Consider the following 24,595-nt stretch of genomic DNA (forward strand, 5'->3'; position numbering starts at 1 on the left):
CTTTCAATAAGAAACTAATGATTGCTTCCTTCCAATATAGCTGGTTAAGTGGACAATTAGAGAAAGATGTTTCTCTCTGGAAAAGGAAGATATTAGACATACTTTCATTAACTGTAGAAACTCAAGAATGAATATATAAATTATTATGGTTATACAATGAAAACTATGCAGCAATGGGATGGTGATGTCATCAATATGGCAACATAAACAGCTACTGAAAAATTCTCTCCAGGGATTCAACAGAATGAAGGACAATTCTGAATTATTTAAAACTCTGAAGGAAGATATAGACTGGAGTAAGACCCAACAAATGCTGAACTGAAGAAAGAGAAGAAATAACAGGTAGGAATTTTGTGTCACAGACCAGCCAGTCATCTCCCTTCTCTGTCACTAAGTCTGCATGCAGGAAAGGCACAGAAACAGAAGATGTGATCCCTCCCACCGGGGACACAGATCTTACAGCCTCACACCAGTGAAAAATACCCTCACTCTTTGAAGACCCGGTGGACAGGGGAGGACATTTCAATTCCCAGATCACTAAGGGACAAAGAGAATGAGAAAATGCAGAGAGAGATGCATTCCTAGACCTGGATCCAAAATCCCTTCCTCCAACCTCGAGAGAGAGGCAGCAGCTGGCAGCTGCCATTTCCTTGCCTTGGAAACAGCTGGAGTGCTGGATCTGCTGAAGGCATACTTTGCCACAGAGAGGCGGCAGCTGGCAGCCATCTCCTTGCCTTGGGGATAGCTGGAGTGCTGGTTCAGTTTGGGGGAGAGCTCTGCTGTGGATAGAGCTTCACTTCGAGCAAGGGTATAGGGGTCCCACAGATTTGGCCTGGCTCTGCTTTGTGCTCCAAGGCAGAACAGCCTCTGAGGACAATTAAGTTACCAACCACACCATCTGCTGGACAGTCTATACCCCCTGTAGGGAAACCCAGCCCTGCCTTGGCTAAAAAAATAGCGAAGACCAAATTGTTAAAGACCCAGACAAACCCAGGTAATGCCCTGGTGGAAAGCAGAGCAACACTGGAACTCAGCAGAATTGTATTACCACACACAGTTTACTTGCTGGGGTGCCCACTGCCTACCTCCTCTCCCTGTGGCAGGCCACAGTGGGCACCTGACTCTGGGGAGAAGATGGGGTCAGAGTCAATCTAATAACTGGCCAGGGAAAGAAACAAAGAAAAGATAGAGATCAAAGTCAACCAAGAAGAAAACCTTATGCAAAAGAGAAAACAACCTCCAGAATAAACCAATCAGGAAATCACATGTGACAACTGCAGAAAATCACGAGCCACATCAGGCAACCAGAAGATATGGCCCAGTCAAAGGAAGAAACTAACATTTTAACTGACATTCAGCAGTAGAAACAACTAATAATAGATGTTCAAACAAATCTTTTAAACTGAATCTAGGTGAGAGAGAACATGACAAAAGAAATAAAGGATAAAAGAAGACATGGGTGACCATAAAGAAGAATTCATAAGCTTCAGGAATCAAACGGCAGAACTTACGGAAAGAAAGCACAATAGAAGAGATAAAAAACACACTGGTGACATGCAACAGCAGACTCAGAGAGACAGAAAAGTCAGTGAGATGGAGGACAGGACATCTAAAATCCTGCACACAAAGGAACAAATAAGGAAAAGAATGGAAAAATATGAGCATGATCCAGGAAGTGAAGGACAACACAAAGCACATGAATATACATATTACAGGTGTCCCAGAAGGAGAAGAGAAGTAGAAAGTGGCAGAAGGAATAATAGAGGAAATAATCAATGGAAATTTCCCATCTCTTATGAAAGACATAAAAATACAGTTCCAAGAAGCCCAGTGTACCCCAAACAGAATTGATCCAAAGAGACCTACTCCAAGACAGTTACTAGTCAGGTTTTCAAGTGTCAAAGACAAAGAGAGAATTCTGAAAGTAGCAATAGAAAAGCAATCCATCACATAGAAGGAAAGTTGGATAAGACTAAGTGCGGACCTCTCAGCAGAAACCAAGGAGGCGAGAAGACAGTGGTTTGACATATTCAAGACAATGAAAGAGAAAAACTGCCAACCAAAAATCCTATATCTGGCAAAACTGTCCTTCAAAAATGAGGGAGAGTTTAAAATATTTACAGATAAACAGACACTGAAAGTATTTGTCAACAGGAGACCTCCTCTTCTGGAAACACTAAAGAGAGTGCTACAGACAGATGGTAAAAGACAGAAGAGAGAAGTTTGGAGAAGAAGGTAGAAATGAAGATATTAGGCGATGGAAAGAGGGTAGAGATTGGACATTTGATGTTGAAGGAGACAGAATGTTCTAGAGGATTGATTATGTAGATATAGAAATGGATAGCACAATATCATGTGATGGTAACACAATATTGTAAGTACACTGAAAAAAGATGATTGTGAATATGGTTGAAAGAGGAAGGTTAAAGGTCTGTATGACACCAGAAGGAAAGACAGAAGTTAAAGACCGGGACTGTATAACTTAGTGCAACTTAGAGTGGTCAATGTGTGTGATTAATGTACAAACACATGAATGTTTTCGCATGAGGGAGCAGCAAGAAAGAATGAAGTTATGAGGGATGCAGCAAAGAGAATGGATAGTGAGGACAGTAGGTTGAGGGAAATAAACCAGAAATGAAAAGGGAAACATTATACAGCAATACAGACTAACAACAATGTGTAAACTCTGAGAATTGAATCTGGGAGCATGGGCTATAAGAGGAAGGCTTAAGTAAAGCTTCCTAGATTGTAGGCTCATACATCAGGCACATTTATTCATGAGTTGTAATAGTTATTTCTAAATTTTGAGATTCTGAGTGGTTTGTGTAATGCGGTTGTTCCCTGGAGCTCCAGGTATCTGTGTGGCGCCTGGGACTCAGAGCCAGAGTTAGGCAGCTGTGAGTGTCAGTATTGCCCCATGAATCAACTGTTAAAGAGGCTGAAAAGGAGATTACAGTGCAATTGGAGATATAAACAAAACAGACTTGATTGAGATTAGGGTGGATAAGACTAAAGGGTAGAGGATGATACTAACCATTTTTTAAAATTTTGACTTCTGTGTGTGACCAAAGGAAGAGATGTGTACAGGGTTCAAAATCTATATTTTCTTTAGCACACTATATAGCTTAAATTGTATGATCAGCTTACTCAAATGCCATAATTACACAGAACCTTGACTAGGGAGTGAGACCTTGATGTTTGTACAGGTTAACATGAAGCTCCGATAAAACTCAGAGTAATTTGGGCAAAGAATAAAAAGTATTTGCAAAGCCCCCTTGAGGGATGGTGGAAAATGTGGAAATATCAAACTTCCCCAGCTGGGGAATTCTTGGTATCTGCGGAAGCATTGGGGACAACCAGCTTAGTAGGCCAAGCCCTCGATCTTGGGGCCTGCACTTACAAACCTTGATCACACAAAGGAGAGGCTAATCCTACTCATAATTGTGCCAAAGATTCACCCCCAGAGGGCCTCTTTTGTTACTCAGATGTGGCCTCTCTAAGCCAACCCAGCAGGTAAATTCACCACACTCCCCCCTACTTGGGACATGACTCCCAGGGGTATAAATCTCCCTGACAACATGGAGGGTGACTCCCCAGAATGAGCCTGGACCCTGCATCGTGTGATTAAGAAAGATTTTTGCACCAAAAAGGGGAGGAGAATTGAAACAAAATAAAGTTTCAATGGCTGACAGATTTCAAATGGAGTTGAGAGGTCATTCTGGAGGTAACTCTTATGTGTTATACAGATATCCCTTTTTACTTTTTAGTTTATTAGAATAGCTAGAAGGAAATATTTGAAATATTTGAAATTGTTGAATTGCAATCCAGTATCTTTGATTCTTGAAGGAAATTGTATAACTATATAGCTTATATGGTGTCACCATGTGATTGTGATTAACCTTATGGCTCACACTCTCGTTACCCAGTGTATGGACAAATGAGTAGAAAAAATGGGGACAAAAAGTAAATGAGTAATAGGGAGAAGGGGGATATGGGATGTTTTGAGTGTTCTCTTTACTTTTATTTTTATTCTTATTTTACTTTTTGGAGTAAAGAAAATGTTCAAAAATTGACTGTGGTGATGAATGCACAACCATATGATGGTACTGTGAACAACTGTTTTACATTTTACATTTACAGTTGTGAATACATTTCAATTTAAAAAAAGTAAATGAGGGGGAGAGAAGGGGTATGGGATGCTCTAAATATTCTTTTACTTTTATTTTCTTATTTTCAGTTTTATTTTTTGGAGTGATAAAAATGTTCAAAAATTGACTGTGGAGATGAATGCCCAATTGTATAATGAAACTGTGAACAATTGTTATACACTTTGGATGACTGTATGGTATGTGAACATATTTCAATAAAATTACATTTTAATAAAGTATGCAGCAATGAAAAAAAAACTGAACAAAGCTACAGGTAGCAATGTGAAAGAATCTCAAAAACATAATAGTCAGAGAACTAGTAAGTCAGAGAAATACCTACTCTATGATTCTACTTTTTTTAAGGCCAAAACCAGGCAAAACTAACCAAAATATAAGCATAATGTGATCAAAACTATAAATAACAGTAAACAAGTGATGAAATATGAATTTCAGAACAGTGATTACCTTTAGGTCAGTGAAGGGAATGGGATACAACTGGAGAGGTGCCCAGAGGGATTTTTAAATAACAAGTCATGATTATTTCTTAAATTGAATAATGGATACTCTGGTATGTTAATACTTTCCTTTAAACTATACACATACATTATTTATACTGTTTAATCATTTACTATTTATTTTACTATGAAAGGACCTAAACAGACTGTTTCTGCACAATAATTACTCTTCTTAATAGTAAAAATAGCTATTAATAGTTTCAGGTAAGTGGAAGTTAGTTACTCATTAGCAGGTAACAATAAAAACAAGTCTCAGTCAAAATTCTGCTGAATATATACACATTTTGAAGTCATTTACTTAGCAGGCACACACTGTACAAGCACACCTCATCTTACTGTGCTTCACTTTATTGCACTTCACAGATAATTTATTTTTTAAAATTGAAGGTTTGTGTTAACTCTGAGTCAAGCAAGTCTGTCAGCACCACTTTTCTTATAGCATGAGCTCACTTTGTGTCTCTGTCTCACATTTTGGTATTTCTCACAATATTTCAAATTTTTCGTTATTATGATATCTGTTTTGGTTATCTATGATCAGATAGTATCTTTGATGATACTATTGTAATTGTTTTGGGGCACCATGATCTGCACCCATATAAGATGGCAAACTTAGTCAATGAGTATTGTATGTGTTCTGACTGCTCCACCAACTGGCCATTCCCCTTTTCTCTCTCTCTCCTCAGGCCTGGTCACCAATGGCTATGATGGAGATATAGAAAATTAATGTTGTTTCATGCCTGCTAATAACATCCATTCTATAGCCCATGGATCAAAGAGTAATTTTGACTTCCAAGTCCAATCATCTAAGAAATACATGTCAATAAGGCTGTGACTGCCAAAGATAGTAATTCTTCTATAGATCCGAGCAAATTCAATTGAAAACCTTCTGGAAAGTATCCACCACTCTCAATCCATTAAGAACATTCATGATTCATGGGAGAAGATAAAAAATATTAACAGTCAGAAGAAGTTGATTCCAACCGTCACAGATAACTTTGAGAGCTTAAAGACTTCAGTGGAGGAAGTAACTGCACATAAAGTAGAAATTGCAAGAGAATTAGAAGTGGAGCCTGAAGATGTGACTGAATGACAGCAAAGTGAACAGATGAGGAGTTGCTTTCTACAATAAGCAAAGTAAGTGGCTTCTTGAGATGGAATCTACTCCTGGTGAGACACTTTGAATATTGCTGAAACGACAAAAGGATTTAGAATAACATAGCAACTTAGTTGATATAGCAGTGGCAAGGTTTGAGAAGATTGACTCCAATTTTAAAAGAAGTTCTATTGTGGGTAAAATGCTATCAAACAGCATCACATGTTACAGAGAAATCGTTCATGAAAGGAAGGGTTAATCGATGCAGCAAACTTTACTGTTGCCTTATTTAAGAAATTGCCACAGCCACCTTAACATTCAGCAACCACCACCCTGATCAGTCACCAATAATCAGGCAAGACCCTCCATCAGCAAATTACTACAACTTGCTGAAGACTCAGATGATGGCTGGCACTTTTTATCAATAAAATACTTTAAATTAAGCTATGTACATTGGTTTTCTTTGGCATAGTGCTATTGCACACTTAATAGACTGCAGTATAATCTAAACAGCTAACTGTCCTTGTGAATTCCTGATTAGGACAACTGACCAACTCTGTATAAGTACAGATTAAAACCCATACTTACAGCACATTGTCTATGCTAATGCATTTTAAAATACATTCCAGACAGCATAACATTTCACAATTTTAAATCTGTAAAAAATACATATAAGGGTAAATTATTTCAAAACAAAATTCTGTAGAATTCTAGAATTCTAAAGAACTTTTTAATTATCTGGGTAGGCTAAAGTCATTTTCAGATATTCAAGGTCTATTTCCCATGCATTCTTTCTCAGAGAGCTACTGAAAGATGTGCTACATCAAAACAAAACACTAACCTCCATTTTCCATTTTCCACATGGAAAAATAAGTGGAAACAGAAAAACATACCAAAAGATGCCAAGAGAATCCCCACAGTGATACCCGGACACGTGGCTTGTGAACAACCTGACTGCATTCAAACAGGTCAGAGGGCTCCTTAAGAGTCGTCTGGAAGATCAAATGGAGAGATTTAGATAACCAAAGAAACAACTGGGGATGAAAAGGATAAGTGCATGAAAAACAAATCAAATGAAAAAATAACACAATTATTAACTATAGGAAAATAAAATTGTGGAAAAGCAAAAAATCACAATCACTGCATAATACACAGTTCAGAAGTGAATGGCAGACAGACTCATGTAAGCATAAGAAAATACTCTAAGCAAAAATGAAAATTACATTGGGAGGAAGACACAAGACCATGAATGCCTTAAATTACCATCTTACAAAACAGGACATCAAATAATACCTCAAACTGGAAAATCAAAAGTATCACTGAGCATGTTAGTGACTCTAAGTAATTACTTAATGAAGAGTCAGAAGAGTTGCTTCTGAAAAGCTGGCAGAGATAGTTATACAGCAATGGTTATTTCTAGTAAATCTTGTTAGCAATTAACATGAATAACTGAAATATTAAAACTAGATTTAAAAAATCCTAGCCTCTGAGTTAATTCCCCCATCATGAGAAAAAAAATCAAGCGAACTGTCCTTAGGCACAAGATGCTTAGCCGGGTTGAGTTTAATGGAAACAAGGGAAGGAAGGCTAGCCTTGAAGTCTTGGGATTGCTGCTGAGGGTAGGAGCTGTGGGCATTTAATATTTAATCCACCTGATGAGGTAGGTTTTTTTTTCCATTGTAAAGAGGAAACTGGTTCCAAAACTATCAAATTCAAACAGCTCCAAAACCCTGTTTGCTGTTTCTCCAGAGACCACTTCAGAAGGCCCCTTCCAGTCCATGGAGCCCTCCTACCTTCAAAGAAGTTAACAAGATTGCTGCCTCCTGAGACATGAATCTTTTCAGCCAGGTTGGTCACTCACTTGCACTATCATCTCACAGGGGGGCCAGCAGAAGAGCTCTTGGACAACTCTGTGGATTATTGCAAGGATTCCATGGAAAAGAAATATCTGAAGCAAACAGCTTCCTGTCTAATATCATTCTGAATAATCCCAATGCCAAGTGGGCGCTATGGTAGTCTTGTGAGTCTGAATGTTTAGTTGCACTAAGGACCACTGATGGGCACCATGTAAGGTATTAAAGGGGACTTCAATTGAGGGAAAGATTATACTATGCTCAAGGATTAAGCAACTCTATAAGGGTGTCAATTTTCTTCAATATGGTTTGTAACTCAACACAATTCCAAATAAAGTCCCTATGGTTATGATGTTTAAAGTAATTTTACAAACTGATTCTAAAATTTACACGGAAGAATAAGAAGGCCAGAACTGCCAAGGTAATTCTGAAGAAGTAATCATTGTTTCCCCAGATATGAAGAATGAGAGAGCAATAATATTTAACAGTGTGTATAAGCCAGGGATAGAACAAGAGACCAATGAAATGGTAGAGGAAATGATGCATCTTTCAGTAAATCAAATTAATTTAATCAAATATATAGACAGACTCCATCTTATCACCAAACAAAGAATGAATTCCAAGTAGATTAAAACATTTAGGAGCCCATGTGGAATACTGGACTGGCTTTGGTGTAGGATAAGATTTCTTAAAAAAAAAAATCTAAATCATAAAAGGAAAGACTGATATAATCAGCTATATATAGAACTCAAGAACTTCAAGACACCACAGTAAGAGTGAAAAGAAATTCAAAACTGGAGAACATACCAACAATGAACACAATGGCCAAAGGATTAGAATGCAGAAAATATATAGAGGTCCTAGAAATCGAGATGAAGAGACAAATAGAAAAACAGGGGGGGGAAATAAGGACATGTATTTCATAGAGAAGAAAACAGGAACAATTGTTAAACATATGAAAATATACTCACTCTAGTAAATATCATGGAAATAACTAAAAACACACTGAAATAACTTTTAACATCTCTCAAATTAGAAAATATTAAAAATATCAGGTATTGCTGAGGATGTAAAGCAATTAGAACATTTATACACTGTAGGTGGGAATGTAATTGGACACAAGCACTTTGGAGAACAATTTGGCATTATCCACTGAGGATGAAGGTCCAGCAATGCTCTCTCCAAAGAAACCAGGAGACACATGATCCACAGGCATTATTCCTAAAAACCACACTTTTCAGGAGTTGCAGAAACTGAAATGAAAACTACTCTAGTATAAGCAGAAAACAAACAAAAAAATTACTCAATTGTTGAGATTAGATTCACTGACTTATTTATGTCCACTAAGTGAGAAAAAAAAGAAGAAACCAAAGTCTTAGAATAGTTCATCATTCACAAACTGTTGTTGTACAGGTTTTAAGAGGTTTTGAGTCAGTTCCAGTATAGAAATAAGTCTAAAAAAATACCAATCTTAGTTGGTATTACTTTTGAAAGAAGATTAATTTTCTTAGGATCCAATGTAATATAATTACTCTGACTATATCGTCCAATTCGCTGTAATCCATCCTGTACTAAAATCTGTTAACTCTGGCTCTTTCTTCTTCTGGGAAGGGAATCTTTACAAACACTTGTGATCCATTCACGCTTGTCCTTCACTTCTACTCCCAGTACTGCCTGCCAGAATTACATCCCTTAGAACCTAGAACAGCTGTGGAGAATTAAAATCTCCTTAGGTTATGAGGACAGTTTTGCATTGTGTTTCCATATCACACAGTTTTCGGGGTTTTGTTGTTGGTTTGTTTTTAGTATCAAAAAAGATTTATTAGAAAATTCCAACCCTGAACTGGTAGGGTAGCATGTGATTCATTAAAACTCATTGGAGGGGGGTGTAAATCTCCCTGGCAATGCACGGAATGACTCCCGGGGATGAATCTGGACCCGGCATCACGGGACTGAGAGTATTTTCTTGACCAAAAGGGGGATGCAAAATGAGACGAAATAGTTTCAGTGGCTGAGAGATTTCAAATGGAGTCGAGAGGTCACTCTGGTGGACATTCTTATGCACCATATAGATAACACCTCTTAGGTTTTAATGTATTGGAATAGCTAGAAGTAAATGCCTGAAACTACCAAACTCCAACCCAGCAGTCTGGACTCCTGAAGACGATTATATAATAATGTAGATTGCAAGGGGTGACAGTGTGATTGTGAAAACCTTGTGGATCACACCCCCTTTACCCAGTGTATGGATGGATGAGTAGAAAAATGGGGATAAAAACTAAATCACAAATGGGGGGGATGGGGGGGATGGTTTGGGTGTTCTTTTTCCACTTTTATATTTTATTCTTATTCTGATTCTTTCTGATGTAAGGGAAATGTTCAGAAATAGATTGTGGTGATGAATGCATAACTATATGATCATACTGTGAACAGTTGATTGTATACCATGGATGACTGTATGGTATGTGAATATATTTCAATAAAACTGAACTTAAAAAAAAATACTGACTGGAGGAAATAGGCTTGTTTCTAAAGTGATCCTTCTATAAAATGTATAAAAAGCAGTTTCTAGTGTGACTTGGCAAACAAGCACTTGTGCTTGTGCCCTGGCCTCTCGCCCTTGAAATCCCAAAGCATCCCAGCAATGGCTATGGGGACCCATTTTACAGATGGGGAAACTGAGGCACCACAGTAGCTATTGCACCAATGATTACACAGTGCAGTGGTTCCAGGATCTAGAATTACAGCTACTTGAAATAGCTTGATAATTCTGTTCAGGCCAGAACATTGTGGAGGAGGGCAATATCCATATTCCTTTAATCTGAATGGAAAAGGCTCAGCGCGTTTTAAGTTTTTATACCTGTGGTAAAAACACATCACATCTGTCAGTAGTTCCAGGTCTGGCTGCACACGTTTGTCTGCTATCTCCTTTAATAGACATTTTAATGTGGAAATATCATCAAAAAATGTATTACATTTTCATTTAGTTTTGTTAAAATATTCATCTCTTCATCTTGTAACTGCCTAAGAACAGTCTCTTACTTACTTTGGAGAAACAACATAAGCTGCTCAATTTCAGACTTGATTTCTTCTCTCCTATATTTTACCTTCTTCTTCAGTTCCAATGACTTTCTTGTTTCAGTTTGTTCCACTTTCTCCTTCCGGGACTCAATATAAAGTTTCAAACTTTCCCTGTGATAGGAAGCAGCTTCCTTTATGAGCCAAATGAAGTGATGCTGGTATTCAATGGAGAAACTGCAGTGGGCACATAAAACCTCTAGGTCCTTTTGACAGAAAAAGGTCAGAACCTGATTGTGCTTCTCATATACAAGTTTCTCTTCCTGTCTCTTCCTCTTGCTTCTTCTGATTTGCTTCTTCTAGTTTAGAAATTTCAGTCAAATTCCCCAGCTGAGGATTGCTCTGAAATTTCCTTTCTGGACAGCAAAAGTGGCAAAAAGGGCAGGGAAAGTTATCATCTAGATTCTTCCAGGACACAGTGATGCAGGCGTGACAGAAGTTATGCCCACAGTCAATGGTCACTGGTCTTTTAAATAGTCTAAACAGATGGAATAGCTAGCCCCTGCTTAGAGATCTGACAGAGTTGTCACAAATTCCACTGAGCTACGAACAAAGGTAGGAAGGTAAGGAACTGCCTGGCTTTCTAGAGATCAAGATCCAATAAGAAGTAGATACCCTCCCCAGACCCTGCGGACTGATCAGCTTTTAGTTTCACTGGCTTGACATGTTGATGGCAGCTTCTAAAGACTTGTTTAGCTCCCTGGCCCTTAGCTCCAGAGCCTGCAGCCAGAACTCCGCAGCCTGCAGCCTATTGCATATTAGCACACATTGACTGCACTGCTGTTCCTCCCTCACAATAATCCAAAGTCAAGTTTCCTGGCTTTCCTCTCCAAGGAAACAGCCACTGGTCCAGGACGAGGAATCCTTCCTGTAGGTGAGAAAACACATTAACTCAAAACTCTGATTTCACAACCACTAATGTATTTAAAAACTCACACAAGAATCACTAATAAATGTGAAAATCATAAGATGTTAATTCTTAAAGAAATGGAAGACTCACAAAGATTCACACCATAGGTTACTTATTAAAATAATAATAATAATAACAACCACCACCACAATATAGGACAAACTAACCTTAACTGGCTCCTGACATGATATAACAGTAAGCACACAACACTGCCTGTATAATGTTCTTTTCAAAAAAGTTTAACCTCAATCTAACCATAAGAAGATGATTAATCTAATTCAAGTTGTGGGGCATAAAATGAAATAAAAACTAAAAAATATTTCTGGGACAAATATCAGAATTTTATATTCCTCATATAATATATATTATTATATAACATATATTATATAACACTGTATCAGTCCAAAATTGGGTACAACAACATTATCATAGGTAAGAAGTAAAATGTCCTTCTCTTAGGAGATACTTACTAAAGCATAAGAAGTGAACCATTTTGATGTCTTCAGCTCACTTTTAGAAGGTTCAACAAAAAAATTTATACATAAAAGTACATATAACTAGATAAAAGCAAATGTGGTAAAACATTAACAATTGGGGAAACCAGGCAAAACATATATGATACTTAATGTACTTCCTCTCAATTTTTCTGTAAGTTTGAAATCTTCAACCTAGCGACAGGGAATTTTCCTGGTTGATTTGGAGGGTACCCACTCACAGTCAATTTTCATCAAATCAACAGTTCCTCCATCAAGCTTGCAAACTCCTTAACCATGAATACTTTCTCGTTCTCCTCAGTGCCTGACACTTTCTTCTCCGCTCTTCCTCCTCATACCTGAACAAAGACATCGACAGTAATAGTAAGAGCGTGGTTTTGACATTTGAAATTTGCTTTATGTTTCTGACCGAACAAGTTATTTTATTACACAGACTTTCTTTTACTACCAGCAGATTAGGAAAAATACAGTAGTTCCAGAAATTGTACATTTATAAATTCTCATGAATTTGGTCTGGAAAATGTGGTAATTCCCAGATTCAAGGCTTGACTTGCTTGGTGTCTTACCCCTGCAGAATACAGCAAAAGTTATCACAGCAACATGCTACAGGAGGCAGTGATTCACAATGTAAGGACCAAAGTTATTTAGTGTACTCTAGGTTGGAATGATGGCTCACTTACTGTGAATCTTTAGGAAAACCGATGTATCTTTTTTCTTGAACTGTAAAACTGGGACTATAGTAACTGCTTTCTTACTATAAAGATAACACATAAATGGTATATAATATATACCCACTGTTCTTGAGCAAAAAGGAGCTATTAACCTTAGATTTCTTTGAATCTAGGTCCAAAGAAGGTCCACACGTCATATTTCCTTCTTGGTTCTCTTAAAGCTCTTTCAATCTTGAATAGTGTCCACTACCCACCTCCTTGTCCTATAGAATGTTCCAAATTCTAGAATTGCTTATTACTTCTTGATGATAATTTAATTTGTCCCTCAAACCCTCAATTTTTAAACTGATTAAATATTCCTCCTCATTTAAATCTGTTATCATCCCATAAGTCAAGACGATGCTTATCACCCTTATGCTACCATTCAGGGCCTTTTATACTTAATTGTCTTCATCTTCTGGCTATGATCCCCTAAAGCATTTAACATTTTCAAATTTTTAAGAGATGTCATACTCTCCTTCCTTTCCACAGTCACTCTCTACCTAGATAATCTAGATTTCCTCACTGCTTCCTGAGGTTGGGTTCTGCTGCTTTTGGACACTGAGCCCAAGAGAAATCTCTCACTCTCAAAAGGTTAATTCCATATCACGTACAATGCGAAGAGCCTTCCAGACAGTCCTTGCTTCAATTAAACCCACAGGGGAAAAAAAAACAAACCTATAAGTTAGGAACTATTATCCTCAATTATAGCTGTTGAAGTGGAGTGAAGAATTTTAACAGTCTTATCCAACATTACATTAACTGGCATAACCATGGTACTGCCTCTTCTTTGTATTCCCACAGCATCTTGTGTATTCCTCTGTACCTACAAAGTGAGTTAGCGCAGTATCTTGTTCATATTTGATAACATATGCCATAAACTAAAAAAGGGAAAAAAACAGGAGTTTGATTCCAGCACTAAAACAGGGAAAACAGATATAACGCAAATTGAAGGTAGCACTACCTGACAGAACTGGGTTTTCATCCAGCTCTGCCACTTAACTAGCTGTATGACCTTTGCTGAATGAGAAAATTTCTCAGAGCTTCAGTTTTCTTTTCAGAAAGTTGAAAAAAACCATAATAATTAAGTAAGAAAATAATGTAACACACGTCAGAATGACTGCCATTTAACACACATGTCCAATAAAATGTATTGAAAGAATACTTTATAAAACCTCACAAGTATGAAGACCTCTTAGAAATCTAGCCCAATCCCGCTACTTATAACCATGAACTTCATATGTTACATAAATACATTACACATATACTTACAACTAAAACACACTAATACTTGACCTAAAAGTTGCCATGTCTCATATAGGTGCTAATTTCTCAACCTCTAAGAAAGGTATTAATATTTCCAACAGGCTCACTACAACAGTCTGGTGCAGGAAAATTTCCTACAGTAATTTTGGAGGCACAGGAGAGCAATTTCAGAATTTCTAAATAAATCTTTAATTTTTATGTTTTATATTCAAATTGTAAAATGCTCTAACACAGAGCTACATAATATAAAGCATTCTGCCTCTAACAAACCACTCTCCCTCCTGCCCAAAGGCTTATGTCATCAAATGACACTGCCACCTCACCCTTCCAATTCTTTAGTTTTATACTTTCAAATGGGTATTTCTGAGGAGGCTGGGAAAGAAGGGGAATGTATAGAGATGAGGGCAAGAGTGCATGGGGTTGTCAGAGACTAGAAAAGTAGAACACAACTGGAAAATTGTAAAATCAGAACAAAAAAACTCCTTTGAGGAGATGTACTCAAAGACAGTACCAGGAACACGATAGGTACTCACTGCAGGTAGCTATTATCACTGCGTCCCCTTCCCCTGACACACACAAATCAGTCTTCCCTACTTGTCAAAATCAGGCCATGAAGTGAACAGGTTTGAAGGCACTGCCACCACCCAAATCCAGGCAACCCTCCTCTCTCTCCTGGATCACAGTTTGAGCCTCCTATTTTTTCTGCCCCCAAGCAGAATGCTCCCTCCAAATCAATTCCCAACTGTTGCTAAGTATTTCTTTTAAACTCAAATATCATCCTTTTATATCCCAACGTTAAACACTGGTCTTTTATTACTTTAAGGAAGCAGTTCTCAAACTTCCTAACATCATATAGGACAGTTATGATTTTACAATTATTATTTTTGTGATTATAAGCCAACATGCACAACTCTCTCAGGAAACAGTAGGTTTCTTGGTGGGAGCCTGTCTCTAGCTTTGTTGATCATCGTATCTCTAACCCTTATTCTTGAGCTGGGCATATAGGAGGTGCTCAAAAACTATTTGATGAATAAATACAACCTATGGTAGATTCCCAGTTCTCAGTTTCAACCATCGTCATCTTGAATGATTCTTAACATGCTTCTGCCTAAAACCGCTCATCTGTGAAGTTAAAATAATTCCTACCTGTTAAGATTCTTGTTCGGTAAAAAGGTGTATAAATCGGCCAGAATAGTGCAGACAACGTAAGATGACAGGTTCTCAAGAAGGGGTGGCAACATTCCACTTAAACGTCCCCTCTCCCCCACTTTGGCCACTGCCCAAACTATCTTTCAGATAACAATGTTTGTTTAATGCTGGCCCACCAACTCCATTCCGATTCCACGGGTCAGAGCTGAGGTCTGGAATCCTGAATTTTTCGCTAGACTTTCCCAAGAGTATGAGAAGACCCGGCGTGGACAAGCCGCGAGCCCGGGTTGGAGCGCACAGCAGCGCTCAGGAGCCTCTGCTGAACCAAACCTCCTGCCAGACCCTCTTTGGCCCCTTCTCCCAGCTCCCACCTTACCTGGAGCAGGTGGCTCAGGCTTTCAGACTCGAGTTTGTGCAGAAGCCTCAGAGGCACCTGGGACGCAGGAACCAGGCCCCCAACACCCCGAAAAAGTGAGAAGCAACAGCAAGACGCACACCTGACCAGGAAGGTAGCTGACCAGTCCGCGGCGGTGGGCGGGCAAGGGGTCCGAGGTCCGCGCATGCTCCGTGACCCTGTTGCGGGGGGAGGGTGTGGAGAGGTCCTGAGGAGGGCGGGTGGCTGCTCCCTGCCTGGTCAGTGTCTTGTGCGCCTCAACTGATCAAACGTTTCACATTCTTACTGTTATTATTCCTGTGAGGAAATTGAAGGCGAAAGTAAGGCCAAGCACTACTCATTGCAGGTTGATTTTAAAAGCTTCACCACCACACCAGCCTCCTCCCAGAAGGTAAGGGAGTGGAGAGCTCTGCAGTGGAGCTGCTTCCCCTGGTCTAGGGTGTTAGGGTGGGGTGGGTGAGGTGGGGCTGGGGTGGTAAACCTTGAAATGAAAGAGGAGCAATCCCAGTTCTACAACCTCCTGGCTCCACGAGTGTGTTTCATGGGCTTAACTTCTCTATGGTTTAGTTTCCTTATCATCAAAATGGGTATATTAATACCTATATTGAACAGCTTGTCAGACTTGAATGAATTAGAGCAAGTCATTACCTAACTTAATGTTTAGTAACTAGAAGATGTTCAATAAAATTTTATCTTATTTCTTAGTCATGGTGATGTTTTCCTGATTTCAAGTGTTTTCTTGCTATTCATAATCTAAGAAAAAATTATTAGCAGTAGAAGAATAAATCTCAGCATCTAATATTTCCACTTAATAATTTTGAACGTCTAAAAGTAAATTCACTTCTAGGAAAAAAAAGCAGTGTAGACGTAGGCTTCTGAAACCTCTTCCCCAAACCAAACAAATAAACACAAAGTAAAAATGGTAAGAAATAGATCACTTCTGGCACTAATAGAAGAGCTCAACTTTATATTACCCACTTCAGGAAACGGTTAAAACACAAAATCACTTGAAGCAAATAGAAAGAATCAGCACATCACTCCTGCTCTTAGAGGAGTGTTTTCTGCAGGGTCAAAGGTGGATGCACTAAATACTACCAATATTCATTGATTCCCCATCCTAACCTGGCGGGTGAGACAAGGTTGGAAAGTGTATGTAGCATAGAGGAAGAATTAATATAAAACCACCCAAACTCTCCTATAGATTGGGATGAGGGGGTGCTAGGTAAATTACTATAAAGGTGATGGTATTGGGATAATTGGAAATATTTGAATATGCAGCATTTAGTAGAAAACAGTAATGTATCAACATAAGATTATTGAATTGAATCAGTGCCCTGTATTTCCATAGAAAATTTCCTTATTCTTAGGAGATACATGCTGAAGTATTCACAGGTGATGTTATTCTGGGAATTTCACATATATAAGTTATAAGTGTTTCCCAGGGAACAGGAATGATAGTGGGAAAGAGGTGGGTCTGACTATAAATGGGATGCTCAAAGGAGATATTTGTGATGCTGCAGTTTGACCCTGGTTGTTTTTCAGACAAAGGTACATGTTACAATTGGCACAGAATCATATGCACATATTTTACCAATGACAATTTCCTGGGTTTGATATTGAATTGGTAAGTAATACAGGTAACTGGGTGTGTAGGACAAATATCCTCTCTGTAGTACTTTGCAAATGTGGGAATCTGTAATTATTTCAAATAAAAAAGTTTAAACAAAATCATTTTCAGGAGAGAACATCAAAGTCTGTACTAAAAGGGAAGTAATGAAGTTCATTTAATAAAATGCTGAGATGCTCAATAACTTCTGTTCCTTGCTTTTTCTCTTCATTGATTTTACTGTACACCATATGGTAGCCTGCCATCTTCTGAGAGATACGGACCCAGTAGAGAAGCCCAGCCTTGACCAAGCCAGCATTATCCCTCAGCTTCCACTCATGCTCCCTTGCATCCATTCTCCTTTCAGGAGTGAAAAGTTTCTTTTGAATGTACAAGTCATATTATCACAGCAGCCTGTCTTCAGGGAAGGTATCATCCTTTTCATGCCTTAATAGGGACATTTTCATGGCCTTAGAATTGTATATTTGTAAGCTGTGCCGGTTTGAATGTATTATGTCCCCAAGAAAAAGCCATATTCTTTGATGCAGTCTTGTGGGGCAGACATAATAGTGGGGATTAAGTTGGAACGTTTGGATTAGGTTGTTTGCATGGAGATGCGCCCCACCCAACTGTAGATGATAACTGATGGGATATTTCCATGGAGGCATGGCCCCACCCATTCAGGGTGGGCTTTGATCAGTGGAGCCATATAAACGTGCTGACTGAAAGAAAAGGAACTCAGTGCAGCTGTGAGTGACATTTTGAAGAGGAGCTACAGCCAAGAGGGATGCTTTGAAGAAAGCACAGGAGCTCCAGATGAGAGACAGTTTGAAAACGGCTGTTGAAAGCACACTCTTGCTCCGGAGAAGCTAAGAGAGGACAAATACCCCAAGTGCAACTGAGAGTGACATTTTTGAGGAACTGCAGCCTAGAGAGGAACATCCTGGGAGAAAGCCATTTTGAAACCAGAACTTTGGAGCAGATGCCAGCCACGTGCCTTCCCAGCTAACAGACGTTTTCTGGACACCATTGGCCATCCCTCAGTGAAGCATTAGCAAACTAGAACATAAGCTAACAAATCTCCATTGCAAAAGCCCACCCATATCTGGAATATTGCAGATTTCCCAAAAACAAACAACAGGGTTGCCACTGTAACTCAGGTTGTGGTGCTCAACACTAAATACTAAATGCCTGCAACATTCACAGGAACTGTGGCTAACACCAATCCGGCCACAGGAAATGCTTCTCAAAGTCTCATCTTCTGTCCTGCAAGCAAGAAAACAGTATATGAATAACTTGTGGACTTGTGAATTGTACTGACAACAAACTAAGAGGACTCTGCTGTGAACATTTAAGATGATTAAACAAAAAAATCTAATTGAAGCACAAAAAGTTAAAATTTCAACTTTAATTAAATAATCCTGATTTAAATGGTAGCTACTTAATTATATGCAACTTGTATTTTGCCCTTAAATATACGTAGATGATTTTGAGTATTGTAGAGAAGAAAAATATTTTTTAAAAGTAAATCTTAACAGATATGTGCAGAGTATGGTAAGTAATTGGCTGGTGTTCCTGGGAGATAGCCTCCACATCCCTGGAATTTCCCAGGGTGGGAGTGTCTTTTGCTCTTGATAGTGGGCCCCAGACCACACCTGTCTGCCTGGCACACCCAAAATTATAACCCTTGACAAGGAGGCTTGAGTGAGCTGCCCTGTTTGAAAATATTCTGTGCATGTTGTTACACATTATTGCTGGAAGGTTGTGTGCTCTCTACTAGATGCCACTGAATCCTATGCTTGGTCTCTGTGCTGTTTTGGATGTATTATGTCCCACAAAATGGCATGTTCTTTGATGCAACCTTGCAGGGGCTAACGCATTAGTGTTGATTAGGTTGGAATCCATTGATTGAGTGTTTCATGGAGATGTGACACAATCAGCTGTTGGTGAGAACTTTGCTTGGATAATTTCGATGTAGGTGTTACCCTACCCAGTCACGGTGGGTCTTAATTGAATCACTGGAGTCCAGTTAAAAGTTCACAGACAGAAAGGTGCTGCAGCTAAGACAGACGCTTTGAAGAATGGCCAGGAGCTGACAGTGGAGCTGGAAAACAACCTGGGATCAGCAGACACCAGCCACGTGCCTTCCCAGCTATCTGAGGTTTTCCGGATGCCATTAGCCTTCCTCCGGTGATGGTATACATGTCTTGATGCCTTCATTTGGACATTTTCATGGCCTTCAGAGTGTCACATCATTACCAAATAAACCCCCTTTATAAAAGGCAATTCATTTCTGCTGTTTTGTAAAACAGCAGCATTAGCAAACCAGATCAGCCTCTTTGGAACTGTCCTGTGAGCCTTTTTCTGTTGCTCATTTTAGTCTGTATCCTTCCAATGTAACAAGGCATGACTGAGGTATAAGAGCATTGCTGAGATCCACGTGTCCTTCTAGCAAATCACTGGACCTGAGGGCAATTGTGGGGACCCCCTCACACAGTGTTCTGTTGACTCCCCTTTGTCCAATGACAGGAGGAAAAGAACTCGAAAATTACAGCTCTTCCAATTGTTCCAAGCATTAGCTTCTGGAGAATATCAAAAAAGTGGTACTGATAGAGGAAAGATATAGGAAATTGCTAATTATGATTCAGTGCATTTATTGGCTTTGAGAAAGCAAAAATGTTAAGAAAAATCACTGTGATTCTGAATTCCTCCCTTTTGGAAATGCACACCTATTTTGTCATTGATTTCCATCTCGTTTCTGTGACATAGGCAATACAAACAAAATACAGAAGGTACAAAATTTGTCATATTATAATTATTTATTGACATGAAGTACACAAATTACATGTGTTTATTGACAAATGACAAACTATCCAACTCTTGAAAGCAGAATGACCCTCAAAATTAAACTAGCCGACTACCAGTACCCTAAAAATCTCACATCAACATAGTAATAAAATAGATCAAGATATGAGCCATCTTCCAGGTTGTTTACTGTTCATCTGTGATTATGCTGATGGTCAGAGAGTTTGTAGTTGGTCCAATAGAAAAATAAGGTCTAACTTTTTCTGTAAAAGTATCAGCGAAGGTGTAAATATGGTATCGCTTATCCATATTATAAAACGAAACTTCTCCCAACTCATAATCCAGAAAAATGCCAATCCGTATGAGTTCTCTTGTATCGCGGGTAGCAGAAGTATTTGTCCACTGTTGGATTTGCCAACATCCATCCTTTGGCATTCCTGATGGAATGGCATTTCTAGGGAGAGAGTCTTTACACACCCCTAAGGACCATTCACCTGTGCCTCTTACTTCTACCTGCCAGAAGTGCCTGGCACTGTGGAATCCTTCAGAACTTAGTACAGCTGGGTGGAGAGTAAATCTCTTTGGATTGTATGGAAAGTTTGGTTCCTCCTTTCCATAGGTCACACTTGTTCTGTTGTCTGACAAGATAAGATTGGGATGTGCCGTTTCAGGATCAAATGTCAAATCTACCTTAAACATGTTGATCATTTTCTGCAGGCCAAAATATTGTGGAGGAAGAGAGCAACTCTCTTTCTTTAATTCATAAGAAAACACAGCTGGGGTTTTTAGGTTTTCATAGCTTCTGTAGATACCGTCAATATCTGTCAGTAACTCCAGTTTAGACTGCACACACTTTTCTGTTATTTCATCGAGCTTATTTTTTAGTGTGGAAATATGCTCTGAAATTTGCATATTATTTTCAGTGAGTTTCTCTTGGAGATCCTCCTCTTCCATCATTAATCCCAGAAGAATGGCATCCTGCTCCTTTCCCAGTAACTTCATTACTTGTTCAAAGTCAGAGTAAAATTCGAGCCTCTGCTTTTCAACCTTCATCTTCAATTTAAAAGATTCTGAGATTTGTGTTTCCAAACCTTTTTCAGCATCCTCAACTTCCTTCTTCAGGGGCTCCATGGAGCTTTTGAGCTTCTTCCTGTGAGTAGCTGCAGCCTGCTCTATGGACATCAGGCGGTGATCCCGATGGTCAGAGGAGACCCGGCACTGTGCACACAGCAGCTCCAGGTCCTTCTGGCAGAACAGGGTCACAACCCGATTGTGCTTCTCACACAGGGGTTTCTTTTCCTGCTGTTTCCTCTTGCCCCTCCTGGTGGATAGTTGCCTCACAAGTTCAGTCATGTGAGATAACTGGGTGTTCCTCTTGAGCTCCCTGTCAAGGCAGTGGTGGAGGCAGATGGGACAGGGGAGGATGTCCTGGAGATCTTCCCAGCACTGGGCAATGCAGGAGCAACAGAAGCTGTGGCCGCAGTCAATGGTCACTGGGTCTCTCAGGAAATCCAGGCAGATGGGGCAGCTGGCCTCTGCTTGGAGGTCAGTGAGGGAGGCTGCAAAGGCCATTGTGCAGCAAGTGTTGGCACGCGTGGGACTTCCCTTCAGGAAGGATTGTTTCCAGAAAAGGGGAACAGTGAGAAGCTAATGACCTGGATCCTCACTCTCCTTTCTGGAAGTCACTTCTGAGAAAGATGCTGCTCCAAGAGTTCTTCTGCCTCCTGCTCTCCAATTCCAGAGAAGCTTTGAAGAGGAGCCAAAAGCCATAGCCAATTACTGATCTTCTTGTCATTTTCTCCTCTGTTATTCAGTGGCCCAACCAAATAGAAGGCCAGCTATGGAATCCTGGTGGCCCAGAGAGAAGCACATTTCAAGTTGATGAATCATTGCTGTGGAATAGAAAATATCTCATCTTGAAAGGAAGTTTAATCAAGCATTTGCCCTATGGAACCATGGAGTCTACCTCAGGATTACCATCTATTTTATCAGAGACATATTTTACAAGAATGTATTATAAATTGAACATATATCTAATCAATCTTCCAGGTCCAACTTCTCAGACAAAAGAAATATAGGAGGGAGTGTAACTTGTCATGTACACATGGACATGCAATTAGTAAAAATCAGAGTGCAGTGAAATCTACCAGAAAATCAAGCAGGCTTAGTCAACAAACACAAAGTAAAGGAACAACATGTTGGAAGTGGAATTTAGGGTTTAAAGTAGACTTAGAAGACATACCAACCAGCTACATCCTACATATTTAATTTAGTTTCAGTTTCAAACACACATTCTCAAAAGATATTGTATTTCAGTTTAGGAAATTAGATATCCCATGATAAAATAATAGTGCTATTTCAAGGTTTTATCATGGTATTAGAGTTAGTTGCAGTAAAAGAAATATCATTTAGGAGATACATACCAAATATTTCCAGATAAATCAAATGATGCCTAGGGCTTGCTTCAAATTCATAGTGTCATATGTTGGGGCTATATATAAAAAAGAATGGCAGTAAGTTTGTAATTACACTTGATTGATCAATACATAGAATTTCCATATAATCTATGATCAAATATGCTTGAAAGATTGTATATATAATTAAAAGTGTTTGTTTCTAAAGGGCAGCCTTTGAAATCATCTTCAGCATGTCACTGCCCGCTTCCTCCAAGCCTTCTGCTCGCTCACTCCCTTATTTGCTCTCATCTCTCTGTCTCTCTCCATCTCTCATCTCTCAAATCCAAGGTAAGGCATCAACAATAGGGTACCTTCACTGTAGAAAGGCCAATGGCATCTAGAAAACCTCTGTAAACTCAAAAGGATGTCACTGGCATCTGCTGATCCCGGAATGTGTTCCAGCTGCTCTCTCATCTCTGCATTCTTCAAAATGTTGCTCTTGGGGCATTTTTTCCTCTCTTAGCTTATCTAGACCAAAAGTCTGCTTTCAATAACTGACATCAAAATGTCTCTCTAAATTGCAGCTCTGTGGTTCTTCTGTTTGTGAGCCCCTTTGTAAGGCTCCATTGAGCAAATCAAGGCCCTTGCTGAATGGGTGGGGCCACAACTCCATGGAAACATTCAATCAGAGATCACACCCTAACCAAAGCTGTCACTCACAGTTGGGTGGGTCACATCTTCATGGAAACAATCAGCAGTTTCCAACCTCATCAACACTAATACCTCTTCCCCTACAAGATTGCATTAAAGAACATGTCTTTTTCTGGGGACATAATATATACAATCTGGCACAGCATGCTACATGCATTTATCATGTGCTACCCCTAAACATTCCATTGGTCTTCCCAACAATCCTGTGGGGTAATGATTATTACCAAGGCTGAGCTGCGAGTTCCAGACCACTTCCTAACTGTGATATACTGTTCTCATCATTCTCACTTGTCATAATCTTTTCATTTTTTTATGTAGGTCATATTGTATGTGGGGCTACAGATAGAGAGAAAAATTTACACATGCATACTGCACATTTCGGTGCACATACTGTGTGAGAGTATATACACACACCTACTCCTGTGCTGCCAGGTCTCTCATTTAAGGGATTTACCTTATTACATTAGTTTCTGTTTTTTTTTTTTTTTTTTGCCATGAAAAGCTTTCATTTTATATTGACTTACCTGTCTCCTTTAGTTGCTTCCTTTACATCATATTTTTTCCTACAAGTTTATATAAATTTCTCCTCCCATGTTATTAAATTTTCTGATAATTTTCAATATAACTATGATAATACATTTTTATTAAAATCAAACATTTTAGCCCCTTATAACAAAATAATAAACTCCTTGAAGTCGCTACACTATTTTCCTTCTTCATCCACCTCAACTGAAACACAACTTGGGACTTCCTGTATGTTCTTGAAGAATATTTTCTTATATAAATACAAATTTAGTGTAACCTCTTTCGAAAAAGTGGTATTTGCATATGTAGGTAAGGGATAGATGCAGAAGCAATTCTGAAAATAGTTACCTTTGAAGAGAGAACAGAGATTGGACACATTTTTCTGTTGCACAAGGTACATGTTTGAACCAGTTGAGCCTATGTTTATTTCCAAAATTTTGCAGGAAATATATCCAGATGACAATCTATGCTCAATGTCTTGAGGTAGATAGTTTCTTGTGGATTAGAAGCAAATTGTGATGGTAAGTTCATGTGTCAACTCGGCCAGGTGATAGTACCCAGCTGTCTGGTCAAGCAAGCACTGGCCTAACAATTGCTGTGAGGATGTTTGTGGCTGGTTAATAAACCAACAGGCTCATTTATTAAATCATCAGTCAGTTGACTGCAGCTATGACTGATGACTCACGTAAGGGCGTGTCTTCCACAATGAGAGAATGCAATTGGCTGGATTTAATCCAATTAATCAGTTGAAGACTTATAAGTGAGACAGATAGATGACCTTCACTTCTTCTTTGGCTGCCCAGTGGCATTTCCTGAGGAGTTCCTCAAAGTTGCCGGTTCATTTCCTGAGGAGTTCATCGGACATCTCCCTTGGAGTTGACAGTTTGCTGACTGCCCTACAGAATTTGGACTCACGCATACTCACAGTTGTGTGAGTCACTT

General features: G+C 39.1%; 1 protein-coding gene and 1 pseudogene across 1 annotated transcript; both read right to left on the minus strand.

Moving 5' to 3' along the window:
- Positions 1–485: 485 nt before the first annotated feature.
- On the minus strand, positions 486–12,089 carry LOC119530573 (annotated as a pseudogene).
- An 8,118-nt stretch (positions 12,090–20,207) lies between these two features.
- LOC119530574 (putative tripartite motif-containing protein 75) lies at positions 20,208–21,593 on the minus strand. Its single transcript, XM_037831511.1, has one exon. It carries the CDS (start codon positions 21,591–21,593, stop codon positions 20,208–20,210), a length of 1,386 nt encoding a protein of 461 aa, XP_037687439.1.
- Between the last annotated feature and the right edge of the window lie 3,002 nt (positions 21,594–24,595).

Source organism: Choloepus didactylus, chromosome 3 (assembly GCF_015220235.1).
Source record: "Choloepus didactylus isolate mChoDid1 chromosome 3, mChoDid1.pri, whole genome shotgun sequence".
In the NCBI taxonomy this organism is placed as follows: domain Eukaryota; kingdom Metazoa; phylum Chordata; class Mammalia; order Pilosa; family Megalonychidae; genus Choloepus; species Choloepus didactylus.

Excerpts from the sequence above, each read along its gene's own strand:
- LOC119530574 (XM_037831511.1), bottom strand. The coding sequence starts at position 21,593 with ATGGCCTTTGCAGCCTCCCTCACTGACCTCCAAGCAGAGGCCAGCTGC.